General features: G+C 40.9%; 1 protein-coding gene across 1 annotated transcript in view; it reads left to right on the forward strand.

Moving 5' to 3' along the window:
- sfrp1 (secreted frizzled related protein 1) overlaps nt 1-13,223 on the forward strand; it is a 36,726-nt gene extending 23,503 nt beyond the window's left edge. Inside the window, exon 4 of the mRNA XM_062960809.1 lies at nt 11,997-13,223. Within this exon, the coding sequence (XP_062816879.1) occupies nt 11,997-12,319 (323 nt within the window). The 3' untranslated portion in view covers nt 12,320-13,223. The remainder of the gene's footprint in view (nt 1-11,996) is intronic.
- Nucleotides 13,224-14,406: the final 1,183 nt, after the last annotated feature.

Consider the following 14,406-nt stretch of genomic DNA (forward strand, 5'->3'; position numbering starts at 1 on the left):
GAGATGAGGAGCAGGGATGTTGTTGATGATGGTTTTCAGGTGCAAGAAGCAGAAAGGGAGAGCAGCTCCCAGCCTCAGTTTGATAACACTAACAAACCCTGTGGTCTTGAAAGTTGTCTGGAATTTCGGGGGTTGCGCAGAAGTCTCAGAATAGCAAATAAGAGGGAGGGCAAAGGGCAAAGAAATACCTTCATGTTGTGCTATTAAAACAGTCTGCTGAGAGGGAAATCTTCGTCAAAGCAATTTTCTCACTTGAATCAAGAACCAAGTCTGCTTTCCTGTATCATCTTGTAGCCTGGATGTTTCCTCGTTTCTGGGACTTTGGCTTCATTTTAAGGACCTTATTTCATGCCTAATGTTTCCATGGATTTGTTCTATCTTTTGGAACTGAAGATAACTATCTTTTGGAACTGAACTTTTGCCTTTTATGAACTATCTTTTCCCTATTTCCTAATAAACTACAAAAGACTACCTTTGGTGTACAGTCTGGTGTCTTTAGCAAGGTGAAGCTAACCTGAGGTGCGACACCGTGCACAATTCAAAGTACTGACACTATAAAGCCCTAAATAGTTCTCGCTTCCAGAAATGTTCAAGTTGGAGGAGGAGAGGGAGTGAGTTTTTTAATTCTTCTAATTTTCTCCATACAAAGAATATGATGGCAGGGACAACACTAACTTCAGGATGATATCTTGACACTTTGGCATCTTGTCCAGTTCCTTCATAGTTGCTGTTCTGAGTATGTGGATGCATCTACACTGTAAGATTAATGCGTTTTGATCCCCACTTTAACTGCCATGGCTCAATGCTATGGAATCCTGGGAGTTGTAGTTTGGTGAGGCAGCGAAAGCTATAGACCTTGGATAACTACAATCCTATATTTCAGAACCTTGAGCCACGGCGATTAAAGTGGTAATAAACTGCATTCATTGCACTGCGTAGATCAGGGTTCCCCAAACTTTTTAAACTGGGGGCCACTTCATGATCCTTCGGACCATTGGAGGGCTGGGCTATAGATAATAATAATAATAATAATAATAATAATAATAATAATAATAATAATAATAATAATAAAGAGGGTTGGAAGAGACCCTTGGGCCATTGAGTCCAATCCCTTTCTGCCTTTGTGCACCGAAAGCACAAGCAAAGCATCCCTGACAGATGGCCACCCAGCCTCAATGTTAATAATAATAATAATAATAATAATAATAATAATAATAATAAAGAGGGTTGGAAGAGACCCCTTGGGCCATTGAGTCCAACCCCCTTCTGCCTTTGTGCACCAAAAACCATTAGTATTACCCCTGACAGATGTCCAATCCCCTCCTGCCTTTGGGCACCAAAAGCACAAGCAAAGCACCTCTGACAGATGGCCTTCCAGCCTCAATGTTAATAATAATAATAATAATAATAATAATAATAATAATAATAATAATAAAGTTCCTTGACAACATTGAAGGAAAAGCTGATAAGGAGACGACCTGGCTCTGGCTCACAAATGGGACCCTGAAGAAGGAGACAGAAGGCCTGATCCTTGCAGCCCAGGAGCAAGACATCAGGACAAAGGCAATTCAGGCCAAGATCGAAAAATCAGCTGATGATCCAAAATGCAGACTGTGCAAGGAAACCGATGAAACCATTGATCCTATCCTCAGCTATGTGGCCCAAATGATCCATTGGAACTTATGCCTCAAATACGACCTCCCAGCAGTAAAGAACTGGTGGGATCACAAACCTGCAAAAGTATTGGAAAATGAGCACGCAAAGATACTGTGGGACTTTTGAATCCAGACTGACAAAGTTCTGGAACACAACACACCAGACATCACAGTTGTGGAAAAGAAAAAGGTTTGGATCATTGATGTCGCCATCCCAGGTGACAGTCGCATTGACGAAAAAGAACAGGAAAAACTCAGCCGCTATCAGGACCTCAAGATTGAACTTCAAAGACTCTGGCAGAAACCAGTACAGGTGGTCCCGGTGGTGATGGGCACAATGGGTGCCATGCCAAAAGATCTCAGCCGGCATTTGAAAACAATAGACATTGACAAAATTACGATCTGCCAACTGCAAAAGGCCACCCTACTGGGATCTGCGTGCATCATCCGAAAATACATCACACAGTCCTAGACACTTGGGAAGTGTTCGACTTGTGATTTTGTGATACGAAATCCAGCATATCTATCTTGTTTGCTGTGTCATACAATAAAATAAAAATAATAGTTGGAAGAGAAGAAGAGACCCCTTGGGTCATTTAGCCCAACCCCCTTCTGCCCTTGTGCCGTGGGGGCCGGATAAATGGCTTCGATGGGCCACATGTGGCCCCTGGGCCTTAGTTTGGGGACCCCTGGCATAGATGCAGCTTTAGAAAGAATATCAAACTCTACTTAAAATTATTTTTAATTTAAAAAATAATGTATTCCGTGTTTTTTTAAAAAATTGTATTACACGCAGATCGTGGGTGGCCGAAACAGAAGGAAACATCTTGTTTTTGTAATTGTTTTTCTGCTCATCCTCTCATTGTCATTAATTTTTAATGCAGTTACATATTTGAAATGGCATTTCCTAAGTATTTCATGCTGCCTTGGAAAGATGTCACATTTGGAAAGGCTGCTAACCAGTTTGTCAAGGAAGTAAATAAATATTGTTGTCTTGCTGGGAGAGGAGGGTGGAGAGCACAACGGTTCGGGTTATGTTTTGCTCTCAGCTGGGAAATCGGACCCTTCGAAACTGGGTTTATATGAAGACATGGATTTTGCAGAAATGATATCCTACCTCAATGGTAGGGAAAACTGGTTGCCTGTAAGAACTGTTTGCTAGTGCAATAGATAGTTTTGAAAGTGACAACCTGTCAATTCTTTGAGGTTCTTAATTTGAGGTTGGATGTGCATCTTTCACGAATGCTTTAGTCAGATATTTCCTACATGGCAGAAGCTTGAAATAGATGATTTCTGTATCCCTTTCCATCTCCAAAATTGTAGGGTTATCATATATACTTGAGTATAAGCCAACCCGAATATAAGCCGAGGCACCTAATTTTACCACAGAAAAACTGGGAAAACATTGACTCCTGTATAACCCGAGAGGTAAATTTCATAAATAAAAACAAATACCAATAAAATTACATTAATTGCGGCATCATTAGTTTAAATGTCTTTTTAAACCTTTACATAAAGCAGTAATTTAAGATAAGACTGTCCAACTCTGATCAAATTATTATTTTCATCTTCTTCAATGTAAATGTGCTTATGTATCCTTTTAATAATAATCGAGTGAAATAATAAATGTAATAATAATAATTAATAGGGTGAAATAAATAAAATAAAATAAATAAATGAAAACAAATATCAATAAAATTACATTACTTGCGGCATCATTAGTTTAAATGTTTTTTTTAAATCTTTACATAAAGCAGTAATTTAAGATAAGACTGTCCAACTCTGATCAAATCATTATTTTCGTCTTCTTCAATGTAAATGTGCTTATGTATCCTTTTAATAATAATAGAGTGAAATAATAAATGTAATAATAAATAGAGTAAAATAATAAATACCAAGGTGAAATAATAAATGTATTAATAATAATAAAAATAGAGTAAAATAAAAGTAATAGTAATAATAATGATAGAGTTAAATAATAAATAATTATTACTAGAGTAAAATAATAAATGTAATACAGTAGAGTCTCACTTATCCAACACTCACTTATCCAACATTCTGGATTATCCAACGCATTTTTGTAATAATGTTTTCAATGCATCGTGATATTTTGGTGCTAAATTCGTAAATACAGTAATAACTACATAGCATTACTGTGTATTGAACTACTTTTTCTGTCAAATTTGTTGTATGACATGATGTTTTGGTGCTTAATTTGTAAACTCTTAACCTAATTTAATGTTTAATAGGCTTTTCCTTAATCCCTCCTTATTATCCAACATATTCGCTTATCCAATGTTCTGCCGGCCTGTTTAGGTTGGATAAGTGAGACTCTACTGTAATACCAATAATAATAGAGCAAAATAATAAATGTACCATATATACTCGTTTATCACTTCAATGGTTTTTATTAGTGAAGTTTCACAACAGTCAAACAAACAAATAGACATATATACATTCACCTTAAAACAATGTGACATTAATACAATATTCAAGTAAGTAAAAATCAGACAGAAGGAGAGAGGGAGAAAGGAAGAGAAAGGGGATAAAAGGAAAAGGAAATGAAAAAGGAAAAAAAAAAAAACTCGTTTATAAGCTGATCTGAATATAAGTCTCCCAGGACTCTCACCTGAGTATAAGCTGAGGGTTTTTTTTCAGTCCTAAAAGAGGGTTGAAATACTTGGCTTATACTCAAGTATGTCTCCCAAGCTAAAGGGGAGCATGCTTGCTCCATCAATGTTTAACATTTACACAAATGACTTGCCACTTCCAGAAGGGACAGAGAGTTTCATCTATGTTGTCGATCATGTAATCAACACTCAAGCAGAGAGCTTTGAAATTTATTTATTTATTTTTCAAACTTATATGCCGCCACTCCCCTAGGGCTCGGGGCGGCTTACAAGAACCGGCTAAAATCAACAATTTAAAAACATTTTAAAAACATCTTTAAAACATCCTAAAAGCACCCTTTAAAACATCAATAACAGAACTCAAAAGCCTGCCGAAACAGGTGTGTCTTACATGCCCTGCGGAAGGCCAACAAGTCCCACAAGGCACGAACTTCAGGTGGGAAGGTGTTCCAGAGAGACGGCGCCACTGCTGAAAAGGCTCTGCGTCTAGTTGCTGTTAGACGCAAGGTCTTAAAACTGGGGACTTCCAAGAGGTCTTGGTCCTCAGAACGGAGGGATCTCTGGGGTTTGTAGGGGGTGAGGCGGTCCCTCAGGTACATCGGCCCTGGACCATGTAAGGCCTTGAAGGTAAGCACCATCACTTTGAAAGTGATCCGGTGCTCAATTGGTAACCAGTGCAGCTACAGTAAGATTGGTGTTATGTGGCATCTTATTGGGACTCCCGCAAGGAGCCGGGCAGCTGCATTTTGCACCAATTTGAGCTTCCGGATCACCGACACAGGAAGGCCAATGTAAAGGGCATTACAGTAGTCCAGTCTCGAGATGCCAGGTTGTCCCTAGACAGATAGGGGGTTAGCCGTCTAGCCTGCCGAAGATGAAAAAAGGCAGTTTTGGTAACGGCGGAGACCTGGGCCTCCATCGTCAATGAAGGGTCCAAGAGGCCTCCCAGACTCTTTACCAGTGAAGACGGGCGTAGCACTTCACCATCCAGGGTTGGCAACTGGATATCCCCACTGCCCGGTCGGCCCAGCCATAGGATCTCCGTCTTTGCTGGATTCATCCTCAACCTACTGGAACGCAACCATCCAATAATGGCCTCGAGGCACTGATGAAAATTGTCGGGTACAGAATCCGGTCGGCCTTCCATCTTTAACACATGCTGAGTGTCGTCAGTATATTGATAACACTCGAGCCCGAAATCTCGGACCAGCTGAGCAAGTGGTCGCATATAGATGTTAAACAACAGAGGGGAGAGAATGGCCCCCTGAGGAACCCCACAATGTAGAGGGGACCTCTCAGAGACCAGGCCTCCCCTCTCCACTCGCTGTCCACGGTTGTGAAGAAAGGAGGCCAGCCAATTTAAAGCTGTCCCCCTGACTCCAGCAACGGCAAGGCGGTGGGTCAGAAGATTGTGATCGACTGTGTCAAATGCTGCTGTGAGATCCAGTAACACAAGCAGCACCAACCCGCCCTGGTCAAGCTGGCATCGGAGATGATCCGTGATGGAAAGCAATACAGTCTCTGTCCCATGCCCCGCACGGAAGCTGGACTGGAAAGGATCCAGTCCGGCTGTGAAGTCTAGGAACTGCTGAAATGGTTGAACAGAAGCTCTCCGAAGCTTTAGGTGCTCTTACTGCCTATTACAGGGAAAACCATATGCTCCCTAATCCATCTAAAATGAGACTGAATTGAAAGCTAGTGGTCAGGAGACTGCAAAACACAAGCAAGTCTATAGCTTACAGCTTTGCTCCACTCACTTCCCCACGTACTCTTTTCATCTTCTTCTCATGCTGACGACATCCCGTTGGGGACTTGCTGTATATTATTTGGCAAATAGGATTGTGCAACATTTTTTTCTGGGTGAATAATGAACTATGGTGGGAGTGACTATATGATGGTTGGGATCAAGTGGAGTGGATAACAACATCCCAATGGGTTTGGTTGGGTTCCAAACGTTCTCATCATTGATGCTCTTGGGAACCTCATTTGGGACAGGAGGCTCAAGTGCGTGCCAAACCGATGAGAGAGCCGAGGTTCCTTTGCTGGAAATGAATGATGTTTGCTTTGGCCGACCCACAAGAGAGCAATAGCCAAGATCCAGTCGGAGCTGAAAAGTGGCTGGAATTAAAGGCCGCTCCATCACTTGTGTTATGTGAGATGGGGCTGAGAGGTGAAGGCATTTTTCTAGAGATTTCCAAGACCAAAGTCCTCCTCCGATAGTTTGCTTTTTGATGGTCTCTGTTGATGGCAGAATAATTAATCACAATGACTCGGGGTCTTTAGAATTAATGTAGTTTGATAGTACAGTAGAGTCTCACTTATCCAACATTCGCTTATCCAACATTCTGGATTATCCAATGCATTTTTGTAGTCAATGTTTTCAATATATCGTGATTAAATTCAATATATCAATATTGATATATTTCAATATATCGTGCTAAATTCATAGATACAGTGATTACTACCGTGTTTCCCTGAAAATAAGACAGTGTCTTATATTAATTTTTGCTCCCAAATAATAATAATAATAATAATAATAATAATAATAATAATAATAATAATAAAACTTTATTTATACCCCACCACCATCTCCCCAACGAGGACTCGGGGCGGCTTACATGGGGCCATGCCCAGAACAATACAATATAAACAGCATATAAAAGAACAACACATCACAACACAGTGAACAATACCGATCCTGAATGCTCTGGTGTTCTGTTCGGCGGTCATGCTTCCAAACAAAAACTTTGCTAGGTCTTACTTTTGGGGGAGGCCTTATATTTAGCAATTCATCAAAACCTCTACTAGGTCTTATTTTCTGGGGATGTCTTATTTTAGGGGAAACAGGGTATGTAGCATTACTGCATATTGAACTATTTTTTCGGTCAAATCTGTTGTATAACATGATGTTTTGGTGCTTAATTTGTAAAATCATAACCTCATTTGATGTTTAATAAGCTTCTCCTTAATCTCTCCTTATTATCCAACATATTAGCTTATCCAACGTTCTGCCGGCCCGTTTATGTTGGATAAGTGAGACTACTGTATTTTAATTGCCATGGGTCAATGCCAAGAGAGATGTAGTTTCACAGGGTCTTTATTAGCCTTCTGTCCAATGAAACCGTGCTTTATCAAACTACAGCTCCCATGACTCCATAGCAAGCAGAATGAATGCAGTATCACTGCACTTTGATCTCCATGGCTTAATGCTTTGGAATTATGGGAGTTGCAGTATGGCGAGATACCCACACTCTTTGGCAGAGAAGGCTAAAGACCTTGTAAAACTACAATAGCAGTAAGACATCAAAGATAAAGGTTTCCCCCTGACATTAAGTCCAGTTGTGTCCAACTCTGGGGGTTGGTGCTCATCTCCATTTCCAAGCCGAAGAGCCGGCATTGTCCATAGACTCCTCCTTGGTCATGTGGCCAGCATGGCTGCATGGAGCGCCGTTACCTTCCCATCAGAGCGGTACCTATTGATCTACTCACATTTGCATGTTTTCGAACTACTGTAAAGGACTGTCCTTGTTCGTCCAGCTCATTCGGAGAGGATGTAAAGGAGAGAATTCCAAGAGAGCAATAAAACAAGTATTTTATTGTTATCACAGCTATGATAAGGCAAACAGCTGTACATACCCCAAAGGGCTGTATCATGGAAATGGCCGCCTCAAAAGCACGTCGCAGCAAACAAAGAATATATACCTTTGGCTTATCTAAAATTGACCAATGGCTGAGGGTCTTCCTCACCTTCCACACCTACTTTGGCACAAGTGATACCAATGACCTAACTTTTGTTTCCTCTGAGCTTCCTTCTCTCCTTGGAACTTTCTGGGGAAAGGCACCAGCTCGCAGGAAGGGAGGAGCATATGCAAAGGCAAAGCCACATAAGCAAAAGTTTACTATTTTCTGGCTTATGGTCCCTTCACTACTAGGTCCTTTCACTACTAGGACAAGTCCCAACCCTTTTGGGCTTCAGAAGAACCCTAAAAACATGGCGATGTGCCCAGGCTTTCAAGGAATAAATGATAAAGACGACACGGATGGACCTATGAATACAGCATGAGGTTTTTTTGGACGAATGGATCTGATGTTGTTTTAAATTTATATAATTGTAATTTTATATTGTATTTAATAGTCTTAATTGATTTTTGTATTGTTTGATATTGTTTTATTGTAAGCCGCCCTGAGTCCCTTCGGGTGAGAAGGGCGGGATATAAATGTTGGAAATAAATAAATAGGTTGGCAGAGGCTGGGGCTAACAGCGGGAGCTCACTCCGCTCCCTGGATTCAAACTGTCAACATTTTGGTCAGCAAGTTCACAGCTTAGAGGTTTAACTCGCTGCACCACCGGGGCTCCATTAAGCCATAGTGATGCCAAACTGCATGACTTCTACAATGTATACTGTATAGCTCATTCCTCTTCACCCATGGCTAAGTTCCTTTAAAGAGAATTTTTTAAAAACTGCCACTGAGTTGGCAAATAAACATGCGCTAATGTATTGTGTATTGAAGTCGTGGGCGGAGAACTGGAAGTACAATCCACTCATCACATGCAACCTCTTCAAGCCAGGACACGAGGCCACTTCGCTTTCTACCCAAGCTGTGGGTGATATTCCCCAGGCGTCTTGACAAAGTGAGATTTAGACCCGATAAAGTTTTGGTAATGGTCAAATGCGTTAGTCTTAAAGATTCTGCCTGGTTCTCTGTTGCTTAGGATTCGTGGTGCTTTGTATACCGATGTTGGCAAAGTTGTGCCAACTTTGCCAACATCTCCTCTTCGGTATTTGGAACAATCCCGTCGCCAGTCCTTCAAGTGTCTGGAAAACTAATCCGATGTGACAGAAATGGAAAATATCCCCTCTTTTCTCAGGATTATTGATTGCAGCTTTGTGTTGAAATTCAGTTTGTGGGGTAGAGATGACGACAATGTGTTGCACATTTTTTAAAAAACGGTGTTTTCCCTGCCACTTGGCTCCTTGTTTTGATCAAGCCCATATGGCCCTTGGTGCGGATGTTTCCCAGCTCCTTGGCCGGCAGGATCTCCCAGGCGCTCGGACCATCGCTGCTGCCCTTTTCTTGTTTACTGCTGTTCCTTTTTATTTGTCATCAGATTGGCTTTGATTTTAAGGAGAGATCTCCACCATCTTGCAAACTCAGGGCCATGGCTTCTTCAATTGTAGTACAGTCTCCCTCTTTTCCTTTCAGAAACATACACAGAAATTGGGAAATAATAATAATAATAATAATAATAATAATAATAATAATAATAATAATTATTATTATTATTACAGAAATTGGGAAAAAATAAGGCATAGATTAATCTTTTTTCTAATATATTTTTTTTCCATGTCAGCAGCGACTTGAGAAACTGCAAGTCGCTTCTGGTGTGAGGGAATTGGCCATCTGCAAGGACGTTGCCCAGGGGATGCCCAGATGTTTTGATATTTTGCTATCCTGTGGGAGATGTTTTGATATTTTGCCATCTCTTGTCACCACATGGGGAGCTAGAGCTGATAGATAGGAGTTCACCCCATTCCCTGGATTCGAACCCCTGACTATTCGGTCAGCAGTCCTGTCGGCACAAGGGTTTAACCCACTGCACCACCCCGGGCTCCCTAACATTCAGTGATACAGGTGATTTTATCCAAAATCCTTGAGACGAGAAGTGTTTTGGATTTTGGAGTACCAAATATTTACATAGACATATATTTGCATGGGGCCTCTGGTGGCACAGTGTGTTAAAGTGCTGAGCTGCTGAACTTGTGGACTCAAAGGTCCCGGGTTCAAATCCCGGGAGCGGAATGAGCACCTGCTATTAGCCCCAGCTCCTGCCAACCTAGCAGTTCGAAAACATGCAAATGTGAGTAGATTAATAGGTACTGCTCCGGCGGGAAGGTAACGGCGCTCCATGCAGTCATGCCGGCCACATGACCTTGGAGATGTCTATGGACAATGTCGGCTCTTCGGCTTAGAAATGGAGATGAGCACCAACCCCCAGAGTCGGTCACGACTGGACCCTAACGTCAGGGGAAAACCTTTACCAACCTATATTTGCATGTATATACTGTTGGAATTTGCCCAAGTCTGCAGTCCTCAATGAGTAGTGGTTAGTTAGCTTAGTTATAGGCAGAGCTAATCCCTTTCCCTTGTCTCCTAAATGACGGTTGGAATGTATCAGTTTCTTCTCTCCTTTCTGTTTCTGCTGTCATTCCGATTGGTTTTATAGAATGGATACCTTGCAGGTACATGCCTTTTGTCTAACTTGCTGACTTTCTACTTTTACATCTTGGTGTGTGTTGTGTGTATTGAGATTCCTCTCTGCTTGTTCGTCAGGAGAGATGTGTGCTAGGAAATTTTCCCCTCTCTTTTGAACCCTAGAACGATAGAGTTAGAGTAGCTAAGACCCAGTTAAGAAATGTACTGTATATACTCGAGTATAAGCTGACCCGAATATAAGCCGAGGCATCTAATTTTACCACAAAAAACTGGGAAATCATTGACTCCAGTATAAGCCGAGGGTGGTAAATTTCAGAAATAAAAATAGATACCAATAACATTACATTAATTGAGGCATCCGACGGTTAAATGTTTTTGAATCTATATATATAAAAGAGCGATGGAAACCTGGCACCGAGCAAAACAACAAAACTAAACACCCCCCAACCTCGAAATTTCACAACACAATCCATCATCCACGCCTCGAGGTTGAAACCACAAAATATCACATCACAAACCTCCACAGGACCTAAAAAACCCCAAAAACCGGAGCTATTCAGTGCAATTCCAATGGGCCACAGCAACGTGTGGCAGGGTACAGCTAGTATTTATATAAAGCTCTAAATTAGAGCTTGATGTAAATTAGAGCTTGATGTAAATATTCAAAAACATTTAACCTACGGATGCCTCAGTTAATGTAATTTTTTTGGTATCTAGTTTTATTTCTGAAATTTACCACTCTCGGCTTATACGTGAGTCAATGATTTCCCCGTTTTTTTGTGGTAAAATTAGATGCCTCAGCTTATATTCGAGTATATACCCTGTTTCCCCAAAAATAAGACATCCCCAGAAAATAAGACCTAGTAGAGGTTTTGCTGAATTGCTAAATATAAGGCCTCCCCTGAAAGTAAGACCTAGCAAAGTTTGTGTTTGGAAGCATGCCCAATGAACAGAACCCCAGAGCATGCAGGATCGGTAAATGTGTGTACCATATACATGGAAATAATGGTAGTAATAAGAAATTCTTGCTAGGATTCACAGTTTGTCTGGTTATGCTGGTTTGTGATGATATCGACTGTACAGTATATAATAAATGTTCATTTTTTTTGTTCAACAATAAAAGTGAATTCTTCTTCATGGAAAAATACGACATCCCCTGAAAATAAGACCTAGCACATCTTTGGGAGCAAAAATTAATATAAGACACTGTCTTATTTTCGGGGAAACACGGTAAGTACTATAATACTGCGTACTGGATATTTTCATTTGTTTGTATGGAGGGCTTTGTAATGCGGGTTGTAAGTACGGATTTAGCATATCTCTTACGACTTTCGACACTCTTATGATTTTTTGCACAGCCCTGCTACATGGATATGGGAGTTGTGATTTATTTGTTTTTGTTTGGTGTTGTTTATCTTTATTTCTCTAGTTCTTTGTGTGCCACCTATTTTCCTCATAAGAGATTAACATGACTCTCCTCTCTTCCAACTTCCAGCTTTAAAGATGAAGATCAAAGAGGTGAAAAAGGAAAACGGGGACAAGAAGATCGTCCCCAAGAAGAAGAAGCCCTTGAAGCTGGGCACCATCAAGAAGAAAGACCTCAAGAAGCTGGTGCTGTACTTGAAGAATGGGGCGGACTGCCCTTGCCACCAGCTGGACAACCTCAACAACCACTTCCTCATCATGGGGCGCAAGGTGAAGACCCAGTACCTGCTGACGGCCATCCACAAGTGGGACAAGAAGAACAAGGAGTTCAAGAAGTTCATGAAGAAGATGAAGAGCCCGGAGTGCCCAATGTTTCAGTCGGTTTTCAAATGATCCGCTGGGCTCAAGCGCTGGGACTTCTGTTTCGTTGTCATTGTTGTTGTCGTGCTGTATTTTTTTCCCTGCTGGTTCTGAACTTGCACAGACTTTGACTTGATGGCTCACCAACATTGTTGTCTTCTTCTGTCATCATGGATGTTGTCCATCTTTTTTTCTATCTGTCTTCCAGCTTTCTCACTACTTATGTAGACAGGCTTGGGGTTATGAACACAGCATATTAAGCTTTTATGTGAATCTTCTCTGATTTTTTTGGTTAGAAACCCACAATTTCAGCAGTGTGGAAATGTTCCCTTCAAAAAAATATATATCCCAATTTCTGAACATCTACTTTTCCACCACCTGGTTTTGTTGGTTCTCCTGGGCTTGGGTCCATCATTGACTATTTCCCACCGCTAAGTTCTGGCTTCTCCGGTTTTTAATTATGGTATGATGTCATAACTGTTATGAAGTCAATTAAATTTGTTTATTTGATGATGCCACTGAGGCCATATAAAGGAGTAAGTCCGCGTCTACACTGTAGAGTTAATACAGTTTGACACCACTTGAACTGCCATAGCTCAATGCTATGGAAGAATGAGAGTTGTTGTTTTACAGAGTTTGAGTCCATTGTGGGAGTTCTAGTTTGGCAGAGAAGACTCAAAATCGCATTCAAAGCACCCCTGACAGATGGCCATCCAGCCTCTGTTTCAAAGTCTCCAAAGAAGTAGCCTCCACCACACTCTGGGGCAGAGAGTTCCACTGCTGAACGGCTCTCCTTACAGTCAGGATGTTCTTCCTAATGTTCAGGTGGAATCTCCTTTCCTGTCTATATGCAATGCCTTTTTTTGGGAAAATTTATAGACCATCCTCCCTTGCCCACCGGCTACCAGAATCCAAATTAATAAATAAACAAACACCATTCTTTGTTGCTTCCGTCTTGCTTTTTTTGACTGTATAACAGAGATGTTATATCGAATGGTTAAGTCTTTAAGGTGCCAGCCAAGTTTGGATAATAATGTTTGGCACCTTAAAGACTTAACCATTAGATACAGCATATTATTTGAGAATACAGAAATGCTTGAGCGCTCTGACAACTATCATGTCAGACTACACAGAGAAGCCACTGAAATCCACAAGTATGTGGACAATTTCAACAGAAAGGAGGAAACCATGAAAATGAACAAAATCTGGATACCAGTATTTAAAAAACTCCAAAATCAGGACAGTAAATAAAGAACATTCAGAAAAAAAGGGGAATTCCAGACAGGAAACTATCAGGGCCAACTAATCTCCGCCCAACAAAGGATTCCCCCAGGCAGGAAGCATCCAGGCTTTGAAGCTGCACAGCCATTCAATGATAATCAAGGTGGCCAATTGCAACATTCACATTTGCTTCCAACAGACAAGAGTTCTTTCTCCCAACCTGAACATCCCACAGATATATAAACCCCACTTGCCTAGTTTCCAACAGACCTCACAACCCCTGAGGATGCCTGCCCAGATGTGGGCAAAATGTCAGGAGATAATTTTTCTGGAACATGGCCATTAGTTAATTAGTTACCGTATATACTCTAATATAAGCCAACCCGAATATAAGCCGAGACACCTAATTTTACCACCAAAAAACTGGGAAAACATTGACTCCAGTATAAGCCAAGAGTGGTAAATTTCAGAAATAAAATTAGATATCAATAAAATTACATTAATTGAGGCACCCGTAGGTTAAATGTTTTGGAATATTTACATAAAGCTCAAATTTAAGATAAGACTGTCCAACTCGGATCAAATCATTATTCTCATCTTCTTCAATGTAAATGTGCTTATGTATCCTTTTAATAATAATAGAGTAAAATAATACATGTAATAATAATAATAATTATAATAATAATAATAATAACTCAGCCGCTATCAGGACCTCCAGATTGAACTTCAAAGACTCTGGCAACAACCAGTGCAGGTGGTCCTGGTGGTGATGGGCACACGGTGCCGTGCCAAAAGATCTCAGCCGGCATTTGGAAACAATAGACATTGACAAAATTACGATCTGCCAACTGCAAAAGGCCACCCTGCTGGGATCTGCACACATCATCCGAAAATACATC

The sequence above is a fragment of the Anolis carolinensis genome, unplaced genomic scaffold, assembly GCF_035594765.1.
Source record: "Anolis carolinensis isolate JA03-04 unplaced genomic scaffold, rAnoCar3.1.pri scaffold_8, whole genome shotgun sequence".
Taxonomy (NCBI): Eukaryota; Metazoa; Chordata; class Lepidosauria; order Squamata; family Dactyloidae; genus Anolis; species Anolis carolinensis.